Source organism: Accipiter gentilis, chromosome 30 (genome assembly GCF_929443795.1).
Source record: "Accipiter gentilis chromosome 30, bAccGen1.1, whole genome shotgun sequence".
Classification (NCBI taxonomy): domain Eukaryota; kingdom Metazoa; phylum Chordata; class Aves; order Accipitriformes; family Accipitridae; genus Astur; species Astur gentilis.
This window is the reverse complement of record NC_064909.1, coordinates 4605253-4632319: the sequence shown is the minus strand read 5'-3', so window position 1 is coordinate 4632319 and position 27067 is coordinate 4605253. Positions and strand designations below refer to the sequence as shown.

Below are 27067 nucleotides of genomic sequence, written 5' to 3'. Positions count from 1 at the left end.
TCATTCTCTTTTTCCACTGTCAAGTTAAATTTTTATTGCTAATTTCTGTGTTTTATACATATCTTTAAGGAAATAAAGCAATGGTGAGTATCCTGTCCTTCTCCATTATGTTGTGGCTTGCTGTTAGTGCTTTATTACTGTTGAGATTTCTCTTAGTTTGGGATCTTCTTGGGTTACTGACTATATCTCCATTCAACTCCATGGCTAGCATATGAATGGCATTAAATGAAACTTAAACAATTTTAGGTCCTAACAGCTCGAGTGTGTCACCTGCCTGCACTGGGAAGTCCTGCTTCTGGGATCAGAGTTAAGATAAATTTAAGAGTCTTCTGATGAACACTTACCACTCCAAATTAACGTGGATCCAGTTTTCTGAGCAGCCTCTTGAATTTCATCAGTTCCTATCATAATTAGTCTGTTGTGATGGTGGCTGGAAGTGGTTCCAAGATTACATCAAATGTAATTATACTTTGATTTCTTTATCTGACCATCTTGACTTTTTGAAATATAGCTTGTATTCTTCCTTAGCTTAGGAACATCCCAGGCTGCTTTTGGAAGGTTAAAAGCTACAGCTACAAGCTTATTTCCTTCTCCCATTTGCAAGAACCTTATCCTGTTGTTATACTTGATCATGTTCTACTTGATGATGTTATAGTCTTGTCTTAATGCAGGTCTTTTGATTGTAACACTTGTAATTCACTGGAAGAGCAGTTTTAGGAAGACATGTGATTTTTTGAGCAGGGAGCTTTATTTTGTTTATTTGACTTCTTTGGGGGTGCCCCAAAGAGATGTTCATATCTATTTGTCCTTGCATTATGTTGGACAATTCTTGCAAATCACTTTCCAGGGATAGGAAGAGGTGGTTATTTTGAGGGGTTAAACAGTTAGATGTAGGGGATTATGTTGTAGCCAGCTGGATCTTGGGTTGTTTAGGAACTCATAAAAAGGATGACCTTAAGGAATGACGAAATATGTAGTCTGCTCCAGGGGGCCTTACGTGGGTGACCAGCTGAGGACCTTCAAGAGCAGCCTGACCAATCTGGAGATAGCCAAGCCTGGTGTAGAACATATTGGTTGCAACGAACATTTCTACAGCCAGTATATACTTCAGCTACATAAACTATATCTGATAAAGGTGGTTTATGTGGGAGACAGTAGATTTACTGTTAGTGAGGTAAATATGACTTTGTTTTGCCATGTCAGACTTCTTCTGCATGCACAAACCACTTTGTAACATGTACACAGCCCAACCGATCTCTACATGCACAGCAAGTCATCCAGGCCTGCCAAGAAGTGTCAGATTTACTGCATAGATGTACAGTGATTATGCAGACCTTCAGTAGTAACTCCACTGTGTCTCAGAAATATCTGATTTTTATGCTGTCCTGTGCACATGCTTGAGAAATATGTTAGATACAGGTGGGTCGGCATTGATTTTGAACAAGTGTCAAAAAAAAGCAAAGAAAAAAAAAATAAGATCCACCGACTGAAATTGGGCTGACAGGGAGAAAAGAACATTTCTGGGGAAATCCCAGCATACTGTAGCCTTGGACATGTCCACAAAAACTCTTAACATGATGCAGTCCTGGAAGGGTTGTTTAATCATTTAATGTGTGTAAATGCTTCCACCCTGTTACAGTGGCCGTGGTTCTAGTCTGGGGACTGACAGGGAGACATTTCTCTGAAAGAAATCCTCAGAGTAAGGTGAAGACTTCTTGACCCTCACTCAGGTAGAATTTGTTGGCATAAAGGATTTATGCAAAAAAACCTGTATCTTTTCATAGGCTTTTGGGGTGAAATTTGTTTACAGAGGCTGGCATGGGACTTTATTCCTCTATCTGATTTAGAACTTGCCTACACACAGTTTTTTCTCATCAGTTCCACCTATGGAAATTTCTCTAATTCTTCTAGGAAAAAAATTATAATCAGAAAGTGTCCACAAAGTCACCTAAGAACGTGTTCCACTTTTGATTCTCACCTCTGTATGCATTCGTACATAAAACACCCTCATTTATTACTGTGTATTTTTAATACACAACAGAGGTACATAAAGCCTAGACATCAAGTATAAAATTAATATGGTCCGTGCAATGTAAGTGGGATTTTTTGCCTTTGTTTTATGTTCATTTTATTATTTATACATGATAAAATATTTTTAATTGGGGGGGGGGGGTCCCGTGCAAGTGAGGGTTCTTTCATGCACTGACTTTCCAGATCCTTTTGTAGTTTAGTCTAAGGCAAGTGACAGGTAAGTTAAATAGTACCTAGCATCCATTGTGTTGGAAAATGCAATAACCATCAATGGTATATTTTGAAAATGTGCAGAGGGCAAGACAGGAAAGGTGGATATCCCTTTCTCAACCTGTTTTTGACCTCACCCAATTTAATAACCAAAGAATTGTGTGGTTTTGACACAAAGACATTTGTACGAGTGATCAGAGACAGCTGCTAAGATGTGTTGTTTAACAATGAATGCAAAATATTCATGTGAGATTATTTTTGAGCAGGTTTAAACTGCAGGAAATAATGCTCCCAAAGATGAAAACAGGTTTTCATCCCTCTCATTGCAATCTGAACTTTGAATTGCTAGTATACATTAAGAATCCAATTCAAAATAATCCAAATTTGAAAGTACCTGTGAATTCAACCTATATGATGGAGTATGGGTAAATTGGTACTCCTTACTTTGTGCTAATGCAAAGATGGAGAATGGCTTCATTAGACATTGTTGACCTATTTCACATAGGCAGAATGTTAGATTTGTAGGAAACGAGACTGAGATCTTTTCCAAAAATTTCTGAATGTGCTGTGCTTTCTTGCTGCTATGGAGAGAGTAAAGGCGTGATCTTGCAAAATGTTTGTCATTGCCTGCTTCCTTGTTGCCTTTAACCAGGTCTATTTAGTGACTGCTACCAACTTCTTATGCACACACGTGAAGAGCAGTTTGTCAGAGGTGTTTGTGAAACTATCTGTTTGTCATATTCTATAGTTTATGATGAAATTCAAGAGCACATTAGAATTTGAGAGTTGATTTAATTTTGGGCCTTTTTATTTCAGGGACCTGAAACTGGACAATATTCTCCTGGATGCAGAAGGCCACTGTAAACTAGCTGATTTTGGGATGTGCAAGGAAGGGATTCTGAATGGAGTGACCACCACAACCTTTTGTGGCACACCTGACTATATAGCTCCAGAGGTAGTTTTTTGCACTGCACTAAGAATACAGATATTATCATTCATCAGACTGTAATGTGTAATTTTAGACACTTTTTACATGTAGGTGAAAACAGTAAAAGATACAGACTAGACTCTGCTGCCATTTCTCCTGGGTAATCTTGCAGAAATTGGTTACTGTATTGCTCACAAGCACTATTCCATGCTGATAGGAGTGACAAAGTGTGTTTTTTCTATTATTTGTTCCCTGAACTTAACAGTATTCTTCTCCATACACTCACTTCTGACTCAGCATCATTGCGAAGGCACTTACTAGCCTTTAAGGTGCTAGATGCAACTGAGTACTGCCAGCACTGGTCTTTAGTACTTATAAAAATGTTGTTAATTTTTCATGAGACTTAGAAGGGCATGTTCATACAAAAGAGACCATACATTTCGTGTCATTTTGCCTAGGGTCTTTGTGGGAGTATTTTTCCTTTCTTTAAAGTATCTGTGAGTGAAAGGTATTGTGTTTGTGTTACTTCTCATCATGTGGATGAACAGAAAGTACAGACTTGCATAGAAAAGTAGGAACTTTTCATATAAATGCTGCATATCAGTTGGCAACATCCAAAAGTCATTTCAAGGCATTCATTGGATAAAAGAAATGGCTGAGAATCGTGCTGGTTTTACATATCCTAAATTTTAATCTTATGAGATGTATTTCCAAGTGCCTAAAATGAATCAATATTGCACAGTAAGTCTGCTAGGCAGACTTCATCTGCTCAGTTTAGTTAGTAACCTGTGCATCTTTCTGCTGAAGATTCAGTGTGCTGATTTAACATAAAAGTTTCATTGGTTTGTCTTTCATCAACCATAAATTTGCAGCAGGGAAAAATGTTAGTTTATTATTTGTTAGAGACAATAAATTAGAAATCCATATTGTTAGTGTTCATGGCTGTCAGGCTAGCACAACTGGTAAGGTGCAAATCATCTTGTAACTACCCTAACAGAAATGTGTGTTTTATGGAGTTTGAAAAGTATTCTGGTGCTAAAAGAAAATAAATACCAGTGTGATGGTTTTGGTTTTGTATGAATTCTTTTCTGATTCAGTATACTAATTGAGTCATTTGGCAAATTCTTTGAAAATTATTACTGAAACCAAAGCAGTAATAAGATCCCAGGAACTTCTACATGAAATCCTGGTCTCACTGAAGTCAGTAGCTCAGGCTTCCATTTTGTCATCTTAACTGCAGAAGTTTATCTCCTGCTTCTGTTTCCCTTACATCATGGTAGTATGTTTCAATTTGCTTTTCTTTAGCAATATCTGAGTTCCAAAGAGTGCCCATAACACTTGAAAAGTACACTTTTGAAGAGTATCATTTTCAGTAATTAATGTCTATAAAAATGTAATATCCATTCAACTAAGAATCCAGTTGGGGTCCAGACCTCTGTATTCAAATGTTAAACTCATTTGTGTTTTTATATTAAGTCTTAATTTGGTTTTATATTGGTCGTGATTCCCAAACACAGCACTAAGCTCACACAGTTCACCACAAGGCTTCTGACGGTAACACTAGTGTTGTTTAAGGAGGTAGCGGAGTTGTTGGCATTCCAACTCATTTTAAGGCCGTCAGCTTCACCTTAAACAGTCACTCACTCTGCTTTCCCCAGTCACCTGTCATGCTGAAACATTGCAGCCAAACTACAAACTTCTCTTCAGTGAAGAGGAGCCAAGAATTAAGCTTGTTCCTTGTACAACACTAGTTCTGTAACACCAAGTAGTACAATAAAACTGTTCCTTGACAACACTAGTTCTGTAACACCAAGTAGTACAATAAAACTCCATCATGCTAACCTACTACTCCCCACTAAAGATATTTGCTACAAGGTTGAACTTGTGCCATGTGAAAAGTTGTAGCCAGTTTTTCTGAAAGCAAGGGCAATTAAAGTGGGTCCTATAGCCATGTATATTGTACAGCATTTCAATGCTGTAAAAAGAACTTGAACAAAAATGCTTTTGGCTTCCTTCAGCCCTACCTAAAGGACTAGAATAAATCTCTCAGATGATCTCTGTGCAGTATTACGAGCTGCTTCAGTTTGTTTTTATTCAAGATGGAGACAAGGAAATGTTTCACGTTTTCCACCAATCTGTTTTGTGTATGCGATCTTTTTTTCCCCTATAGCGTGACCTGCTTTAAACAGTTTGGAAGGATATACAGCTCTTTTGCTCACAGGCATACTCTTTTACTCAGGGGACTGATAAATTCAGTCAGTACTTCTGAGAACAACTACGCATTGACACTTAGCTGTGTTAGTGCAAATTGCATGGGTAAGAAACCATGCCTGCTGTTACCGAAATCAGTGTGGGATTTAGTCCTGCTTAGGCACTGGGGAAAGAAGGGGTTTATCATGTTGAAACAGCAAATGTGCAGCCGGGAGTGTTGTCTAACTTGTCTATTCATTCCAGTCTCTTTTTCCACACTAGATCCTCCAGGAGTTAGAATATGGCCCGTCAGTAGACTGGTGGGCTCTGGGTGTTCTCATGTATGAAATGATGGCTGGGCAACCCCCCTTTGAAGCTGACAATGAAGATGATCTCTTTGAATCCATCCTTCACGATGATGTCTTGTATCCAGTCTGGCTCAGTAAAGAAGCTGTCAGCATTTTAAAAGCAGTGAGTCTTCCATTACTTGCTTTGCTCCTCCTCTTCATGTTTTTTGGGGGGGTTGCATTTCTTTTTTTTCCCTTGATTAAAATTGAATTTGCCGAAAGTTGTTGAGAGCAGTCACCGCTGGGAGTTCAAGCACAGTTCAGAGTGCCACTGTTAGGATAATGGGGCCTGGGATAAATTACACTGCTTGTGGGAAAGGAACAGAATGTTTGTATTCCATGCAGTTGTATGCTGTCTAAATCTGTGTACCGCAGATTCATGTTTCAGGGAAAACCCAATCAACTAGAACTGTGCTATCACTTTGACACTTTATATGCCGCATGTTCACTGGAGTGGGGGAAGCACTATGTCATTAAAGAAACAGTGTTTTTAACTCACTTACAAAATTTCCTGTCCCTCTGCCTTTCTTCCCCTATCACCAAGATGGGTTGAAATAGAACATGAAAGCTGCATGTTCTATTTTGTAGTTCTCATAACACTCTGATAAGCAGTCTTACTCTAGTGTAATTGTTTCTGCCCTGGTTGGTGTTTTTCAATATGGATAGTGACTTCACAGAAAAGTGTGTCACCAAATGCCACTATTTTTTTAACCATTCAAAATGTGCCAGTGGGCCACTTCAGTTTTTAGACTACCTTTCTAAAGTCAGGTTTGCTTAATGTAAAGTCAGGTTACTTATTTAACGTGACACTGACATAAATTCTTTCTTCTATTCTAGTATCATACTAAAATAAAAAGCAAGACAAACAGAAGCAGTATGCCAGTCCTCATAGTTTGAAAACCTGAGGAGGATTTCTGGCTTTAAAAAATGACTTGTTTTTTATTCCAGTTTTCCACCTTCTTGAAAGTGGAAAATTTCTACCTTTCCACTTCTATTTTTCTTTCAGCATCTGGAATAAGGGAGACTTTCAATTAAGAGGGCAGCTGGTAGTGTAAAGTCCTGCAGAGATCTTCATACAGGGTTACATTTTGTAATTATATATAAAACTTGAACAAATTCTGATTTTAACACCAGTGGACAGTGCAGAAATGCTCATCCTGATCTTTTACTAAAAATATCCCCAGGCTCATTCTAGCTGAGAGATGCTCTAGCAGATGATTCAAAGCAGAAGTCAAAGTTAACATCTCTGAATTGTTTGCTGGAGTATTCTTTTGCTCCATTCACTGTAGTGAGAACATGGAGGATTTATTAAAGCTGACCTTTATACATATTCTGCCTTCTCCCCCCAGATAGCTCTCTGATGACTTTTTTTAGCTGACATGATACTTCATGCTTCTGTGTTTGTTTCCAGACCCTTCAATTATTTTCAGTTCAGCAATTAAAATATATGGATTTAGGCTGCAGAATTCAAGCTGATATCCAGGGTTCAGGGGTTATTTTGGTGTATTGCAGAGAAAGGGTTGTTGTCAATGTTCATATCTGCATCTGAATTTCACTGAAGTCCATGAGACCTTCTGAAGTGTTTTGGTTTCACAGTCTGTTAGATCTGTTTCTATGCCATCCACAGGCTCCTTCAGTGAATCTACGTTAACTGACGTTTCTATTATTCTGAATCATAGAAAGATTTGTTGGAGGGGATAAGTTAACCGATAACTCTTGGTTAAGTGTGTAGTATGAGAGCCACTGTAACTATTAGGAGAAGGTATTTGTTTTATGGAGGAGAGCGAGAAACATATTTGACAGTCAGAGCCTTACAGTGTTAACTCATTGGTGGTGCAAGTAGTGAGATGTCTGTTAATGTTATATGTGTCATTCATTAACCACACACAAATGCAGACACAGAATTGGGCTGCAGGTGTAAGCTATGTATTTTTATGAATCTAAGTACAAGGGTGTTAAACCTTCTGATTTCTTTTAAAGCTGACTTCACTATATATTTTCAAGAGGCTGTTTTCCTGGGTCTACATTTTGATATTTGGTGGTTTGTATTATGCTGTAGTTGTAGCTTCTTTTTTTTTTTTTGTACATTTTTATGTCTAAAGTTAATCCTTCATTCCACTATAAACCTTAAAAAGAGAGTTGCATCCATTAAATAGATTTGCACTGTAATAATAGATTATTTCTCATTGGGCAAGATGTCTTCATTGGCATAAATTGTTATAATTTAATGGACCTGTGCCAGCTTACACCATAAAAAGAAAATATGTCCTTACATTTAGCAACCTGCTGTCTGTGCAGCTATGGTGTGAAACACATTTGAAACTTGGGTTCTTCATCTGATCCTTGTCCACATTCTGTTAAATGAAGAACAGGAGAAACAGAGGAAAGAAAGAGGCATCTATGTATTTTACTGCTAAATGGTAGCAAGGGATTAACTTTGGAACACTTCATTTCCTCACATTGTGCTTTGAGGCATGGGTTTTATTATTTAGAAACTGTATTTTTGCACTCCTCCAAGCAGCATGTAAGGAAAGTTTCATAAGAAGATGTTCTCTTGTATTAAGTAACAATGTTTTCTTATTTTCTGAAGAACGTGTTTTGTTGGAAGTAACAGGGAAACTGTAAGGAGGATAATTTTACAGCTCAGTATTACAAGGGAGCACATTGCTTATCCCATGAAATCCCACAGATCTTATTAGTCCTGTTTCTGTGAATTGACAGGAATTGCTATTTAAAATTCTTTCCTGTGTGGTAAGGAAAACAATTCTTCATTGAAATTAGCTCTGTGCTTCTTTGCAAGCAATGGAGAGAGGTTGTGTCTACAGTGAGTGTTCCCTGCATACCCAGATAAGAGAGCTCTCTGGGTGCAGAAGCAGAGCTCTCTTTTTAAGCTGTGCTATTTGTTTCAAGAAGCAAAATTTTGGGAACCTGATGATCCTTGATTTGGGCCCCAAGTTGCATGGCTATCTCAGTAACCTTTAGTCCTGTTGTCATTTAAGTCAATAGGAACTCTGATCGGAAAAGGCTCCTCTTTTAATAAAAGGAGGTTCCTGCCTTAATACAGGAAAATAAAAAGGCAACACTTAATGGCTATGGCTGTTAGCTCCATTGGCAACCATCTCTTCAACACAGTACAGTTAACAGCTGTCTCTGCCCTGACAGTTGCATCATTGTTGATGCTGTTGATAAACAAGGAATAAATGTCAGCTTGTGCTTCAGAAAAAGAAGGTGAAAAAAAATCAATATTTATTGCAGGGATGAAATTTATAGAATTAAATGCCCACTTCAGAAGTTTGAGATTATTTCATCATATTTGCATATGATTTTTTTTTTATTTGTTTAAAGTATGCATTCTTAAAATTTGTTCTCATCCATTTCCAAGTTTCATGAAGTTTGTGAAGTACAGAACTAAACTGTACAGTCTAGTCATATTTTCATGTCCTGGGCTTCTTAAAAATGACATGTTCGGATGTTTTTCCTGCCCCCAGCTTAAAACAAAGATAAAACATGGCAGATACTAGGATCAGATTTTACTTCTTTGATACCTGGATTATGTGGTACAAAAAGCATATCCTGTAGTTTCCGTGTTCTGTTTCTGCAAAATGTGTGGCTGCTGGTTCGTGGCCTGCTTGCTCCAGTCCTGAAGATGAAATAAACCAGAGGAACATAGGAATGTGTTTTGTGGTTTTCCAAGAGACCTCACCAAAGCACAGTAATCCTTTCAAAACCTTTGTTTCTCCTGCCCATAGAAAATATGACCTGTAGTTTAGATATGACTTGTCCACTTGCAAAAGAACTTGCAGAGCAGTTGAACACAAGACCAAAGAGAAGGGTCGTCTTTGGAGCAGTGCGTGTGTGTCAGAAACCACAGAGAGAATTGCCTCACTGATCTATGTTATATCTTTAAAATGATAGCAATGGTATTCTCCTGTGAATGGTTGATCTAGCTATCTAAAACCATCTTAAAGGCTTCAGTAGCTATTTATCTAATAACTGGAGTACTAAAGCAAGGGTATGCATTGTAGTGATTATTTTTTTTTTAAGCTTTTTTTCCTACAGATGTATAGTATAATGTGGTACCTAGGTTAAAAAGGCACTGAACAATTACCACGTTTTGTTTCATTTGTACACTTTTAATTTAAAAAATGTTATAATAATAGCTGAATATGAAGTTACAGAAAAGCTTGGGACAATTCTATAATACGAGTGTGCATGTGTGTATAAGAACAGCCTTCATTGCTACTTGAATTGCAAGGATTCTGTGTCCCCGTGCATTAGGAAATAAGTAGAGCAATTGCTAATAAAAGAAGGAAGAAATAACAGAGCAAAATGAGGAAAAATACTATCAGCTGCCATCATTTGATATCAATGTTTTGCACCGTTTTTACAGCTTTTTGCTGAAAGGAATAGTGAGTTTAAAAGTGAGAAGTTTAAAAATTACCACACCAAAGCAGACCAGTTAGTTCCAATTGCTGCCACTAATGGTGTACTAAAGACAAAAGTGAAGGTGGATGTTATGTCTCGGAGTTTCTCAAGGGAAGCTTTCTGCTGGTGCTGATCACTCTATGTATTTCCTGAAACTTATGGACAGAATGCTTATCATTCACATACCTGCAGGTGCTGTTCTTACTCATTAGAATAAAATCCTAGACATAAGTAATGGGATTAGGGCTTTTCATGTGTCTGCTTGAATGGAGTGTATGATTATGCAACCTACGTACCCAAAGAAAATAAACAGCAGTAAGCATATGTAGCCCCTGTCCCCCAAATTAATAGTTAAGATAAAGCAAGTAAGATAAAATAAGAGCTATCCTGACCATCTATTTGGAAGTGTCTCTGGAGGGTTTAATATTTTCTTTCTTTCCTTTAGTATTTTTCGCCAAAGCTGGAACTAGAAATGCTGTTCCTGTAGCATTCCCAGATGAAATTAGAACATCTCAGGAATCAGTTGAAGGAGCTTCCTGCAGGAAACTTACACTTTGGAGTCTCTGAATCTTCTAGTTTGGCTGGAACCTCTGAAATTTGGAGGGGCATCCTTGTTGCTTTTACAGAAAAAATAACCTCCTGAAAGGGGACTGTCTCTAAAAACTAGGCTTTAAGAAATTGAATGTGTAATTTAACTGCAAATGGTTTCTAGTCATTGCCATTCATGTTTTAACTTTTTCCTCCTCTCCCTCCGCCCGCTGCAGTTCATGACAAAAAACCCCAATAAGCGACTTGGCTGTGTGGCATCACAGAACGGGGAAGATGCAATTAAGCAGCATCCATTTTTCAAGGAAATTGACTGGGTTCTTCTAGAACAAAGGAAAATCAAGCCACCCTTCAAACCTCGGATTGTAAGTAGCAGTTTCCATAACATTCAGAGAAAACTTGGGTTGACAATTCTAGGTGTTCGCTTTTCTGAGCCATGAGATTACTTGATGCAACATTTGAGGGCTGAAACAGAAACATAAAAAACACACTGAAAATATTGTCTTGTCATTGTTTCTGTGAAGGTAAGTGTCAGGAATAGACTTAATGCATAGGAAGATGTTCATGTTCAGTCACATAAACCCATGAGAGGGTTTGAGGCCTGGTTTGAATTCTTTTCCTGTGTTCCTAAAGATACCTTGATCAGAAGGATTATTTCAGTTGGGTATATACCGTCTGTAGTTTCTGTGTGAACTCTGCTACAGTCCTGCGTTGCCAATGGCCACTGGATTTTGTAGTGAAAGACAGAGGAAAGGATTTCTGATTAATAATATATTAACTGAAGATACTTGAAAAAACAGCTTCCTGGGTGAAAGAAATACACCATGATTAGGTAACTGATGTACTTACATTTTCCTAGGTAATAAGTATTTCTATTTTAAAGTAACAAAAATATGTAAATAGCAGCCCCACACGCAGAACTACAAAAGCCAAGTGAAAATACTTTACTTATTCTTGTCTTCCTCTGGATGAAAATACTTACAGTTCACCAAATGTCAGCTTTTCAGCTGAGAATGTGTGCAGTTAATTTTGTGCTTGAACAGTACAAGAGAATAATTTTAAGGTAAATCCTTTGAGAATGATTTGCATCTTTTGACTTTGCACATTCCTAATTACAATGTTTGATTTGCCTGTAAATATGATCAAGGTGCTTGTTTCTTTCTTTATTTAGATAGTTTACAAAGGTTTAAAAAAAAAAAAAATACCAAAAAAAAAAAAAACTTTGGGCTCAACGCTGAATCCTAATTTAGCTGTCAAAAAGTCCCCTCTGTTATTGCAGAATTGCTGTCTGTCACATTTAATGCATTTACTTTTAGTCCAGTGAGATGCATTTCTGAAGTTCGCTGTGTAGGTAGTGAAAGCAGGGCTGCCCGTCCAGAGCAGCAGCCTGAGGTAGCTCCTCTGAGTCTGCTCTTGGAGAAGTATCTCCCTCTCTCTCTGTAGCTATGCAGAAAGAATCCAAAGGAATTGAGAGCTGTAAGAGAAAGCTAGCCCTTGTGAATGTCTTTCTAGGAGCAATGGTAGGATATAGCGTCATCATATGGAGAAGTTTTTCTTAATACAGTAATTGGAGAATGGAAACCTTGTAATGCAGTAGCTATGGGCAGAGGGATGCCTGAGCCAGCCCCTCTCCTGGAAAGGGTCCAGCCAGTGGGCATGCCGGCTTGCTTACCCTGTTGCCCAGTTCTGCTCTGGAGGTGTGGCCAGGTTGCACCTAGTGCCTTCACTGGCTTACAAGTCTCTGCACTGCTGCAGGAAGTGTAAACCACAGATTAACCCCATTAGTAGCTATCTGAAGCCTATTTAATGCTGTAACTAACTGCTTTCCAGTCAGGTTCCACAACCCTTAAGTAGTTGCAGACAGCCTTAATCGGTGTTGAGCTGAGTTGCATGTGTGTAGCTCTTTTCCTGTTTTCACAAGTATTTGGCCTTTCATCTCACAGTAATTTTTGTTGCTTTGCTCAGCATTCATCAGTGTTTTGGTAATACAGTTATCAAATCAGGATGCACAATTCCAAAATAATTTTCACTTTATGCCTACATCCAGTAAGTCCCAGATTCCTCACATCTAGTCTGTTTATTGGCTGTTTTCCTTTCATGGTTGAGATGCACCATCCCTTTGACAATAGGTATTTTTATGAGGCCTTTATTATTTTTGTAAGTGTTCTTGCTGCGGCAGTCCTTCGTAAAAGTCAGGAGGCATTTAGCCTGTCAGATACTTTTATTCATTGCTGATATAAATACCTTCTACCTTCTCAGTGCAGCTTCTTTATGGTAATTATTTCACTGCTGTTATATTATAAAGCCATTCCTATTTTATTAATTCCTGTTGTTTTGTTCCTTTTCTCCTTTTCTGCTTCTTTTAATGGTATTTTAGTTGGATATTTCAGTTTTAGTAGTGATTTCAGATTACTTCAGAGTAGTCCTTTGTATAATTTTCAAGAGAGCTGCTTGCTCTTTAATAGTTGTTAGGGTGATTTTATACATCTTTATTTACACCTTTTCTCATTTTATTTCAGGCTGCTTCTATAATGTCAGATTTTCATACTACTTCTTTCCATATTGAATATGCCAACCTTCTTTATTCTACCAAATTTGATTCCTGCAGCCTAGTAGTTCTGTATGCTTGGTTTTTTCTGAACTCTTTTTTTTGTGGTAGTGAATTCAGATAATATGTAGTCTATGTTACAGACATCCCTATTATTTTCATGTTCTCAGTCTGCTCTCTCTAAGATATCTTCCCCAGTGACCTGGTCCTATCAACTTTTAGTGATAACTTCTCTACACTTAGAAAGGGTATACCTTATATATTTACACAATGTTTATGATCCATCAGCTATTTTGTACCAGCTGCATAAATTTTCCAATTGTTTGGAATTTGTTGTTGTGTAGAAATCTTTGAGCAAGATCATACTGAAATTTTTACTTGTCCTCTTAAAATTGAGCGATTTATTAGTTGGAAAGTAAAGTGTGAGATAGATATATATATATCTCTAGGCTGGAGAAAAAGATCACACGAAATATAATTTTTAATTATGCAACTTTAGAAATGGTAAAGGAATCTAGGGCGCTAAATTTCAAATGCTGAAAAGGTGATTTTGGATACTTGCCAAGCTAGAAGAGATTGCACTCACTTTGAAAAATACAGGAAAGAGGGAAGAAGGTGAACACTAACAAAATAAAGTCTACTTTAAAATCTAGATAGAGAGTTCCTCTCTAAATTCAGTTGCGGGTGTAGCATTGAGACTCACTGATTCAGATTAACAAGTGTAATTGTTCCATAGCTATGGAGTAACTATGGGAAAAAACATAACTAATGCCTGTGTTTGGAATGTTTTCTGGGTTTTAACATCTTTCAGTATTGATAAAGAGCAGTTGATTATTTAAAAGTGACTTGAAATATTAAAAGGGGATTAAAAAATATATTTTTCATCTTATGTTCAGGAGAGCCTAGATCTCTGAAAATAGCTATGAGAAGAGAGACCAGATTATTAGTCAGAAAATAGACTTTCTTGCATGTGATATGTGAGTGTACATATGTGTAGGGAAAGAAGCATACAATGCATATATAGTCATTTGTGCATTCAAATTGAATTTTGCATGCACATACAAAATTTTGCTCATGCAAGAATGCATATATTTACACAGGTATGCATCTATTTTCTGACCAACTGTTAAGATGACTAAGGGGGGAAATTTTATAATTACTGTATCATACACACTTTCAAAAAAAACCCCAAACCATAGGATCTATTCAAATGAGCTCTGGGCAATATAAAACACTGACACTGAACAAGTAGTGTCGTTACGGAAAATGGTCAAACACTGAGGTCCCATCAGACATTGGAATAATCTGCCAAGGGACGTCACGGAGGCGCTAGCATGGAAACAAACCTTGCTTCAGTTCTGCCTCACTACTTCGCTGATCCCCAAAACACGCAAGTTCCTTGGTTAGCACAGTCGTCTTCCTCTTCTGTTGCCTTTTATCCTTTCTCTGTCATAATAGATTTTCTGAGGAGCTATATTACATGGTACTGTAAGGCCTGTCTCCTCCATAGTTCAGGTATGTCTCTTCAGCTCTGCCAGCCCTAAGTCTGAATTTTTCAACTGGAGTTGGAAGAAACACTACATGGCTATTTGTTAGCCAGGCTTTTGAGGGTTTGGGTTTTTTTTAAAAAATCTCATTCACTCTGTGGATGGATGCAAATATATTCCTTATTATACCAGAAATATACCATTAATGTCCTTCTAGTTTGTACATGATTTGATTATTCTAATGATGTTTGGGAAGCTGAAATTTCTTTCCTAACTGTTTTCAGCCTTGGAATGAAAATTATGGAAGTCCAAAAGGTCCTTGAATAACTGAGTGTGTTTTCTGAAGGCTTGCAAGAGTGTCCTGGGCAGAGCAGTCATACAAATGGCTGAGGTTTAGATTGCTAAGCAGTGGCAGGAGTGCCACAGCAGGTTGTGCTAGGTAGAGACAATGGAAGCAGATTTGGTAGCCCTGAAACATGCTGTGATGGATCTTTGGCTGCTCCTCCAGCTTAATGACTTGGAATAGAGAATATGAAGGGGTAAAAATGCACTGGGGCCCAGTGCTATGATGCATATTATCTATCAGCCCTTCCTTTCATATATCCAGAATTATGAGGCTTTTCAGTGGCAAAAGTAATTTTTATATATATATACTACAGTTTACTATACTGAGGGTTTGTCCCATGTAAAGCTATTATGAATGTTAAGCTACTACAGAAAAAGTAATGGCCCTGAGGCATGTACTTTAGAAATCAAGCAAACTTTTGAACAGCTATGAAGAAGACACTTGTTACAGCTAAGCTCCAGTGACCTTGATAGTATCTCTTGAAGATCATTTCTGCTGTTCTTAAAACCTAATTCTTAGAGTTTCACAGACTGTCTTGAAATTTTCTGAATAATATTATTCTTCCCTGCTGCTTTTAATGCAGACATGAATATATAATTGCATATGCAAGAAATAAGTACAGTTTTAGTGCAGACAGGTATCTTTTCTCTAGAGCAACTGTTGTGAGACAGAAATCCATTTGAGGCATTTTATTCCTATGTTGAAATATTTTGTCTCATGTATTCTTTCTGGAATTTTATTCCATTTGGAGAATGAACTTTCCCTAATCAGTGGCCATAAGACCAAGCTGTGGTTTGCAACATAATTTATTGCCCAGGAACCACAAAGGCCTTGATAGTATTCAGTGATTCTCTGCTCTCCATCTTTCTTTGTTTCCATGGTTATGATTCTGGCTTTGTTGAATCTGTTATTTCCATTTTCAAACTGCATTTGCCATATTACAAATGAAAACAAGGGTGCAGTAGATTAATTTCTTACCATAGTCATTGATATGGTGGTAAATGTGGTAGATCTTGCTGTAGTGCATCATGGGATGATTCTGCCTATCCCATACCAAATAATAAAATATGTGTTAAAACAGTGATTGAAACAGACTGCCACTTCACCTTTAATGTGTATTGATGAAATTTATCTTGTCCCAAGTTGTTATTTACCAGCAAAGCTTGTATTTGAAACAGTGAAGCAAAAGTATCTTTTGTTGTATTTTTCTTTTTCCTCAATCTTCTCCATATCTTATTAGATCCATGCAAGAAATTCTTTGTGTCATTTCTGAGAGCACAGCTGGCCAGCTGTAGGCTTTCCAAACTGAACTTGTGGCCTGCTGACATGCCACTAACATCAGCCAGTGAGCTCAGAGAGGTGTGCTCAAGTGGCATAAAGACACACAATATCCCAAGCCGTCTTGCCAGGGATGGAGGAACATCATGGCCCCAAATTTGTAGCTCATCTGTCTGAAGTCAGTGGCAGCCTCATATGAGCATCAATTTCACAGAAACATGGAATAGTTTGGGTTGGAAGGGACCTTTAAAGGTCAGGTAGTCCAACCCCCCCGGCAATGAGCAGGGACATCTTCAGCTAGATCAGGTTGCTCAGAGCCCTGTCCAACCTGACCTTGAATGTTTCCAGGGATGGGGCATCTACCACCTCTCTGGGCAACCTGGTGTTTCACCACCCTCATCACAAAAATTTTTTTCCTTATATCTAGTGTAAATCTACCCTCTTCTAGCTTAAAATCCTTATCGTCGTCCTATTGCAACAGGCCCTGCAAAAAGTTTGTCCCCATCTTTCTTATAAGCCCCCTTTAAGTATTGAAAGGCTGCGATAAGGTCTCCCCAGAGCCTTCTCTTCTCCAGGCTGAACAACCCCAACTCTCTCAGCCTTTCCTCGTAGGAGAGGTGTTCCAGCCCTCTGAGGCATTTCTTCTTGTTTTTTGTAGAATTAGACCAGCACAATAAAATCACTCTCGTATTTCTTATGCTGTTGGTCACAGTGGCTTAGTGTGGTGCAAGGAGCTGTGAGACAGAGGAAGCTGTTAGGCACTGTGTAGCAAGGACAGTCTCACCACAGGCACACTCCTGTCCTTTCAGGCTGAGTTTTCACTGTCAATCTTTGAAACATGTGCATGCAAACAGACAGACATGTCATTTTCATCCACCCTCTTGTAACTGTCAGAGTTGGGAACATTTGAGACTTTGACTAAGATGTCCTCAACATGAAAAAGCTGAAGAACTCTGACCCAGAGGGTAATACAAAGCCTGGTAAAGCAGATGATTGCCATATGTATTTCTTTTCAGCAGTTAAGCCGAAGTTTCATCACTAATGGCTTTATCAGTGCCTGTGGCTATCCATTCATAGTGTGGCTTTATGGAGATGAAGTTAACAAAATAATCCCATTACTATGATTTACTGTGAATGTGTAGCTTTCACAGAACAATACATTATTTTAATTTTCTCTATGCAGTCATAATTTCTTCGTTTTCCATTTTAAAAGCTTGCTTTCTTCAAGAGCATTAGAAACAAAATGAACAAGATAGTCTATTGCAGAACTGTATCATGCAGTATGGAGCAACAGCAGCTGCCGCCAGCCCATTTAGTTCATCTAATGTGATTCCCTTCGCTTTGCAGCCTCTTCCATTCTTGCAGTTATATCACTGAGAATGTTTTCTGAATATTTGTATGTTCCTTCTTCAGTTCTGACTTCTTGGGGGTAGAGAGTTGGTCTAGCAGCTAAAACCAGAGACCCAAGAATTGCAAGATACAGAAGTTCTTCTACCAGATTTTCTAGAAACTCATGGTGTGGTCCAGGGTTCATCAGCCAACCTTTTCATGCCTCAGTTTCCACTCTGTGGCAATCTCAGGATGCTTAACACAAAGTTCTGTGACAGCAAAGAAATATGACTGAGAACTGTTAAAAACCAAATGTTCCAGTTCAGCCTGGCTTTTAAATTGACTGAACATGTAGCACTTCCCTTGGAAGAGTGTTCTATGCTATACCAGACCTCAGTGTTAGCAGATTTCATCTTGATCCTCAGTCTCAAATTTCCTACAGTAATTTTCACCTCTCAGCTCCGTTAACTCTAAGATAATCATAAACCATTATCGAAGTCCCTCCCTCCTTAGTTATCACTATCTGAGCCACATTGTATGCAGTTTCCTTGTGAACCTGAACTCCCTTGTTAAGTCTTGACTTAAGGATGCCAGCAATGTGTTCTCTTTCAGTTTTGCGCTGCAGCAAAGATTTTAAATAAAATCATTCCCAAATACGAAATTCTAGTCCTAGCCAATGATTGTGGAGTCAGTGAGCACTGGGAATTTTCTTTTCCCCCTCCCCTAAATGAGTGAAAACCTGGTAAAATTCTGGCAACCAACCCTTTGTCGATGACTTATGACAAGCTGGATGCCCGCAGTATCTGAAAACTGGGTAATAAATAGCAAATACCAAGCAGCACCTACAGAGTGTGCAGCTGGCCTGTTTGCACAGGCAAACAGGCAGAGGCCGCACCTGCCTCATGGGTAGGTGCCTCACTGAACGGCTCCCAAAAATGTGTTCAATTAGAGAGGTCTGTGTTTAAATTGCTGCAGCAACCGTCTGCTTACTGTGAAATATGGCTGGAATCCTTAAAGAGGGACCGCGTTTCTGGAGAAAACTTTCAAATATATTAGCCTGAAACATAAGTTTTATAATCTCAAATTTGTTTTCATACATGACTGCTAACAGGCAAAGATTTTTTTACTTTTTAATGAGGGATTTTTAACCTGGTGTTGGGAAGTCAAGATACTGTTTTGGTGGGGGTTTTTGGCAGACCTCTATTTTTTTATGACTGGATTGTATCGTCATACGTGCAGAATTATGACTTTGCCTTTACACTGTGGGGAAGAAGCCCTGTAAAATGCACTATCATTCAGTAGCACCAGAAAGAACATAGGAAATTAGAGGCCAAGTAAATTTCTTTTTGTATAAATGTTCTCTCTTTTCAAGTTTGCTTCAGTGTGAATGTCCCTCTTTAAGGTAAGGCCTTCAATATGGGGAAAATGTCAAGGTAGGTCCATTTTTAGGCCTAATAACCTTGAGGTGTCCCTTCAGTTTCATAATATATTTCCATTCAGTCATCAGTGCATGGCAATGAGCATTTAGCAGATGGGCACGCAAGGAGCTATACTGCATGCTTTTGCATGAAGTGTTACTGCTTAGACAAAACACTGGGGAGTGATCTTGGGACCTCAGACTCTCATGTACCATTGTTAAACATTGCACATTATGTATTCCCCACTTGCTGCAGGCATTCCAGGTGTAGGAAACCAGTGGGCTTTCTTCTGAGAGTGACACTGTGGTGATTAATACTGGGGTACGAAAAAAAGGTTTAGAAACTGGGAAAAATCTATATTTGTCAGAATGGTTAACATATATCCTTTAGAAAAACTAAAGAAAATGGATGTGGACTTTTGGGATAGCCTTTTTATTACAAACAGCCGTAACGGTTGAAGTCCAACACTTTTTGCACACTGCCACAAGGTATCATGAATTAGAATATTATTTAATATCAGCTGGTTCATAAAAGATACATTTTTCTGCTACGGGTTCAAATGTTAGCCAGGTCGCTGGTGATTGAGAAGCACTGGCTCTTGGCAGGTGATGAAGATCTCTGTTGAGCTTGCAGTAGACAATTGTGAGCAACAGTACCATAACCACCTGCAACATAGCTCATACCAATCAGCCTGGCATGTGGCTGGGCAGGGCAGAGAAGTCTGTAACATTTCTGCCTGTTCCCTCAACAAAGTAAAGGATCTTGGTTTCCAAAGCTTCAACTAGCTTGGCACTTTGTACAACCACTAAATTTGCTCAGAGTGTAAGCATATGGCTTTCGAGGAGTTTACGTTTGGCTTGTATCACAACTTAGAGAAATCAAGAGTAAGTGAGCTGGTATTTTTAAGGGATTTTGGTGTTGTTTGGACAAACAAATTTCTGTTTTCCCAGAATTTGCTCATTCGGTTAATCTTGGTTTTTGTTTTTTATTCTCTTCAGCATCAGTGCCTGCAGCAGCTGGTTTTAGCTGTGATTACCACAACACTAGAATTACAGAAGTTTGAAAGCTACTGCAGGTTCCCAAAAATTTATAAGTTAAGCAACTTTTGTTATGCTTCTTTTGATCCTGTACTAGGGATCCAGCAGTATTTGTTTGGTTTTGTTGAGTCCTGGTCTTATAGCACTAAAATCTGTTCGTACTGAATAATTAGGTTCATTTAACCATCTGTTAAACAAACGTACATTGTTAAGTGGTGCCCGTTGGGATGGAGTGATAAGCAGCCAGAGTGTTCCTGCTTTCCTTTTGGGCTTCCTTAGAATAAGACAAACTCTGTTTCACTTTTTGGCTGCTTTAATCTCCAGTGCTATTTTCAGACAGTAGTCTAAACCATTAAGTGAAATCACCTTATCATGGTTACTTACAGTATACTCTTAAGCGTTCAAACAGAAATATTTTATTTTTATATTAATGCAGATAATAAATAATATTCCTGGGTTGGGCCTGTCTCTGATGTCATTAAAAGCCAATGGCAAAACACCAGGTGATTTAAGAAGCAGTAGCATCTGGTTCTTTATCAGACAGTGGAGAGGAATTTATCAGAAAAAAGTGAATACTTATCGAAGGCTGGCAGTCCATGACTTTTCCCATTCACAGCTGGAGTCTGGTGAACATGCAGTAGAAGAGCAGCTTTGGCTTTGGGTTAATTTCTCGTGGAGAACCTTTTGTATTAGCAGTATACCATGCTAACGTGAGCATAAAGTTAAAAAGTGTCTTACTAGGATGTTCACCCAAAATCAGCAGCAAAAATCTGTCAGTGTATGTCTTCACAGCTCAGCATACTAGTGCAAAACTTAAATCCTTTGACATATGCACTAATAAGCAGATGGTGGACTGAAGCAGCTGGTGTGTAGGCACTTACCTTCAATAGCAGGACAGGGAAGGCATCTTTAAATTAGAAGGAATCCCAGCACTTCATTAACTGCTGCTTTCCTGTCATTATGCTGCTGTGCTGTTACAAGGGACTTTATTACTGTGGAGGCACAGACCTAGTACTGGTCCTCTAAACAGTATGCTGCAGGAGTCATATGCTTAAATTATGCAGGATGACTGGAACACTCATTCTAAAATTTATGAAAAACCTTAAGTGCAGATTTTGTTCCCTGATTTGCATGCCATATTTGTGTTTGCAAAGGACCTACAGAACAATGATTGCTTTTGCCTGATTATGGAGTATGGAAAAGAAGAAGTTGAAGATCATGACTGCCCATGACTCTCTGAAGGATTGTGTTTATATTTGACAAGAGCAAGAAGAAAGAGAAATTGAATTTGTGCCCTCAGGTCCACAATAACAGCTTGAGTTCCTAGCAAGGCAAGGTTCCCACTGTGCAAAAAGCCATATAAGTGAGACAATCAAGAGGTCATAGATAATGATAGACAGAGAGATCACAATCCATGTATAGGAGAACAAAAATAGGAAGAAAATTAGATGCATAGTGAGTAGAAAATTACTCAAGCTCAGAGCAGATCAGTAGCAAAACCAAGAATGAAACCTGTGTCACTACAAACTCTGCTATGTCTTATTCCACTCTTTTAATAAAACTGTGTTCCAAAAAAGCAGTTCCAGTGTCCAGAGGAAAGGTGGAAAGGAGGTATATTGAGATGCAGAAGTAGTAGGCTTTCATGCATAATTGTGCAATGCCTTTTTTTTTTTAATTCTATAGTTTGTATGAGTATGTGCAGCTTCAGCTGCATTCTAAAAAGTCACATATATCTTTATTTTAATCTATCTTTGCAAAGGCTTAAAAATAATCATTAGACTTCAAAATATGATCTCTAACAGTTCAGTAGTCTTAGAATTAAACCATCACTGTGTAGCTTTCTCCATTTGTATAAGGTGAAACCTGCTATACCATTTCTCTGTATGAAAGCCTGTCATATGCATTACCCATGTCAAACTAAAAGCTTTATTCTTAGTGAGCTAGAGATCATCATCAAAGAGTATGAGTTTCCCAAAATGTTTTGAAGAAGGCAGTCTTGCCAAAAACTCTGTAGCATTCCTGCTCTATGGCGTATAGCGCAAACCATTCTGGTATGTACCTGAGTCTTGGAGTGATGCTCCCACTCTACATGCTTGCTATTACCTTCCATGCCGTGGTGTTTCATTGCATCCAGTGTCACAATGCACAAGTCCATGCCTCCCCGATAGAGGAGGGGCTCAGAATCACAAGATATTGCTATATATTTGTAATTTCTTAACATATTCAGGAAGGTTTCCATGGTGTGTTACTTTTCTGTAATTAAGTGGGATAGGTGACTGTAGGCAGAATAAAACATTGGAAATACAGGTGGTCAGTATTTATTCAGGATACATGGCAGAAATATGAGTCCTGAAATATTTCATTACATTATTCACCTATTCACTAGCATCAGTCTCTCCTTAATTTATTCCTTTTTTTTTTTTTTGTGATTCCTTAAAGAATGGAAAGGAAAGTAATCCTATTGATCTTTTACAGAATAAATCTGGTAAAATATCTCAGTGCACTGCTAGACTGTCTGTATTTGGGTAATTTTTCAGTGATTTATGGGATGTCTCCTGGAAGCCACTGGAATTCTAGGGTCATGTGACCTAGACTTACCAACTCTCTGCATCACTTTTTTCTCTTCTTTGCAAGTCAACTCCATTTTGTGAGTATAGCCAGTCCTTTGTGCTAAAGTGCTAGTGATCAAGAAGACAAAAAGGCTCCTACACATGTATTTGAGGACTCAGCAGGTCATTTAGCATGTCACAGGTGCACCAGCCCTGACTACTGTAACTCTGCTGTAACAACAATGATTAAAATGCAATTTCAGGAGAACACAAATGGAAATGGACTAATCTTGGATGTGTGCCAGCATGTAAGAGGGGAGGTGACATTGGTGCTGATGACCTTAGAGAGGTTGAGGATATCAGTGGAGGCTTGCCAATGTAACATGAATTAGACAGGCACACATAAAATCTGCGCTAAAGAGTGGATCATAAAATTTGCAGTAAGACTTGCGTTGTGCAGATGAAGGGTATTTTCATATGATTGTTCCATTACTTTCTCTTCTCATATTTCCTCCCCACCCCAAGAAGAAATATAAAATTGTTTCCCATGTAGTTAAACCCTCAAAGAAACCTACCATAAGGGAAAAATATAGTGTAGAAATTCAGAAGTTGGCACTCTTCCCCTGCATTTTTTTTCACTCTAAAAAATGCATGTATTCTACCATAGCGTAGCTTATGAGCAGTGGTTATCTCATGATTAAATCCTAATGGAAGCAGGCCCTGATAAGGTAGACAAGGTGGATCTTGAGGGTAAAGGACTAACCATAGGTGAGAACCTGTAGCGCTGACCTAACCTGCAGCTCCTGTGAAAACTATCTCTGTCAATGTTTTACACAGAGATAATTATTGTGCTTTAGCAATAAGGCTATGAACAAAGCGGGTTCGGTATATATAGCTTTAGTGCTGTGTACTCGTTCATGCTAAAACTAGACCCAAGTGTGACCATAGGGGACAAGAGTTTTACAGCGACGCCTTCTGGATGAGATTCATTGCCTAGATGACAACGGGGTGGTTGTCAGTGAACCTGCAGAGCTTCGAGTTTGTTTGCCTTGATGTTTGTTTTGTTGTGGTGGTTTTGGAGTGAAGGATGGGAGAAAGGCTGTACAAAAGTGGAATACTAAGACTGGCATCCTGGCCGTGTAGTTGTTGAAAGTTTGTACCTCCTAATTGTTCAGGTTATTCCTCCTTCCTTCTTGACACATTTCACATTCCTAGGAAAGATACATACGGGTTTAGTATAAAGGTGGTTTCAGTTTACTGGATCACAAATGATTCCTTTTAAAATTCATAGTTCTGTGAATTAGCTTGGTGTTTATTAAAGATCTGTGTACCTCTATAACAGATTAAATTGTGGACTGCATAGGCTGGCATGCTTTCCAAATACTGTTTCACTATCTATTAACATCTTTATTGAGTGGAAATTTTTTTCCACTTCTCTCTCTTAATTTGGTGTCCTTTACATCTAATGGAAGCATAATCTAGGAGCACAAAATCTCACCCTCTGCTTGGAAGTACTGAATATTGGTATACTTGTAAAAACTACTTGGATTCAAACCCCTTTTTATCATTGTAACCTTCAGTTGAATATACTGCAGCTTATGGCTGATCTGTTGTAATTATTCCATATGTGAATAGAGCAATTAACATGCTGAAAAAAATTAATAATTTTTAAAGTTATTCCGATAACATATATTTCATCTCTTCTGAAATAAGACATTCTAGGAGATACTTCTAATACTGATACAGATTCTCAGGGCATACAAATCCTGTGAAGAGGCATCACCAGGATAAACAAAAGACAGGCCTGAAGTGTTGGGCTTCTCAGCCTGTTTCTTTCACAGTATTCATACTGAATTTCTGTATATACAGAATCAGTTATGTGCGAAAGTGAGTGCTCATTACAGCTCAACAGGTCTCAACTTTTTAGAAACTACTACACCTTTACGAAAAGTGATCCAGTCATTGGTGCAGTGATCTCTGCCTGTGCTGTGTGTTATCTTAATAAGGAGAGGTGAATGAGAGGACAGTGATATGTGAGGTTAGCCACATAACCTTGTGCTTCAAACCAGTTTGATATCTTGAGTTTCCATTTGTCTTGACCAAAATAATCTGAAAATCTTACCAGTGACACGGTAAATACAAAATATTTAAACTCCAGTCATCCTGATCTGAAAATCTTTTCTTGATGATACTGTGTCAAACATGGGAATAATTTATTTCTCACTGAAGCGGAATTCTGGATAGAATTAAATTATGCCGTGTAATACATATGAGAAGGTGCAACTCTTGCTCCATGTCCTGTTCCTACTGCACTGCTGTACCATGGCCTTGTAGCTGCACATGGAAAGCTGCAGCAGCTTCCTGACCAGATTTAATGTGCCTATTGCATGTTTGATGTGCTGCTGGTACAGCTGGGTGCTGCACTGGAAGGGTTCTCTGGTGAAGGTCCCCCAATGAATGACAAACTCCAGGATTTCACTGTGGGCTTGAAAATATGTGAAGAGACATCAAGCACTGCTATTGACAGAAAATTGCAGTGGAGTAACGTTAAAGATATTTCAGTGATATAGAAAGGCCAATGTGCGTCTGCATTTCTCTGCTGACAGTTTCTCAGAATGAAAATCATGGATGAGCTTTGTATATATTTTGTGTCAAAAGGTCCACTTACTGAAAAATATCACAGCACAATATTTTTTTCTTCCAACATACTGGTTCATTGTTATAATCGTCATTTCTGGCCTCACTTATTTGTATTGGCTGTCTGTTCATCTATTAATTCATTCAAAGAGGGTTCCTATAGTTATATTTAAACAGCATATTGTGAATTTGTAGGAAAACCTAGGCTTTTGTGGCCTTGTTGTTTTCTAGGCACCACCTCCATCTTTCTTTCACCTCCTCTGAGTAGCCTTTGAACCTGCTGGACAATTCCAGCCCAATTTAGTGGAGCCATTGAGCTTGCAAAGGACTTGAAAGAGTTCTGGTGGTTTTCTGCAAGTCAAATGAAAATAAGTAATGGAGAGAGAGAGATACCTCTTAATGCCTCCAAGCTGAGAATTAATTTAATCCTTGTCAAGTAGAAGAGAGTCCACTGAGCCTCTTGGTCTCATGACACAGCTGATGAGGTGCCCAAGCTTTGCCGAGTTCCCTGGTTTGGAACATCATCTGTCAGGTGCCTTCTTGCAAGGATTTCTGTGGTTTTTCAATACCAAAGGCTTCTGTCATTCACATTTGGTTCATGTGATTAATGGAAGGAATGGCAAGTTCTGACTTTCTTTATGTATTTTCATTGATAAGACCACCAACTTAGATTTCCTTTTTCACTGTTGCAATTCATATGGTGTCTTTTAGTAATCATTAACAGACAAGGTTGGTAATCCTTGACACTGGAAGGCTTATTAAGCATGTTTTGGAGGTTTTTTTACAGCTTGAATCTGTGACTGCAGGTAGAAAATTAATTTTTTATTGAAGTGGTAGTGAAAATAAAACCAGTTCAGAAAACCACTGTTTAATGTGTGCTTATTAATAGCATATGAAGTTCATTTTAATCTTTTAGTAATTTTGTGAAGAGATTTAAGAGAAAAAGCATTTTGACTCGTAAAACAATATCCCTTTGTCCAAAGTTGTACGGACCAACTAGGAAAGCTGATTAAATGAGGTTTTATGAAGAGATAGTTTTTTAAAATTTCCGATAACTTTAGCTCTTCAAACAGAAGCAGTAGTCTTTGAATAGAATAAAACATGACTTTGACCTAAAAATTGTCATCCTTGATGGGTAGTAGGTCATGCTAATATTTATTAACTCAAGGGGTTCTGTTTCTGTAGCATAAGTGTTACATCTAATCAGATCATATCACCCACATGAAGCAAGTCCACCATGTCTCCCAGGATAGGCAGGTCACACTAGGTCAATGCTCAGATGGGAGACTTATGAAGCATTCATACCGCTGGGAAAAAAAAAAGATCAACTAGCCAGCCCGTTTTCTGCACAAGATGTAGTGAGTCACTATTCCTTCTCACTATGCAATATACCATGCTGGTGGAGAAGTCATCTTTCAGGTGATATTTAGAATTGGAGTCATGTCATTTTTAGTCATTACAAGCGCCATGGCTCTGCTGCTGCTCTTTGTCAGATGGACTGTGCACATGCTGCCTGCAGTAGAGCAGTTTCAGTGCAGTGTGGAATTTGGCACTTGTTGGAAGCTCTTGGGCAGCTGCTGTGCCCCTGCTCTCATGTAGCATTAACACATCCTGAACACAAGGTGTTCGGGTAGTCTAGAGAGAATAGCATCTGAAACCTAATCAAATTGTTGTGTGTTTGGGTGGACAGCTGTGGTTTTGGGGGTTCTTTTTTTCCTAATAACCCTAGTTTCTTCACTCATCTGAAATTGAAAAGTCTTA

The 27067-nt window shown here is 38.4% G+C and overlaps 1 protein-coding gene across 1 annotated transcript in view; it reads left to right on the top strand.

Annotated features, from left to right (window-relative positions):
- Positions 1 to 27067, top strand: part of PRKCE (protein kinase C epsilon) — a 300046-nt gene that overhangs the window by 266813 nt on the left and 6166 nt on the right. The window contains exons 12-14 of the mRNA XM_049833478.1: positions 3058 to 3196; positions 5642 to 5830; positions 10896 to 11042. Of these exons, the coding sequence (XP_049689435.1) occupies positions 3058 to 3196; positions 5642 to 5830; positions 10896 to 11042 (475 nt within the window). The remainder of the gene's footprint in view (positions 1 to 3057; positions 3197 to 5641; positions 5831 to 10895; positions 11043 to 27067) is intronic.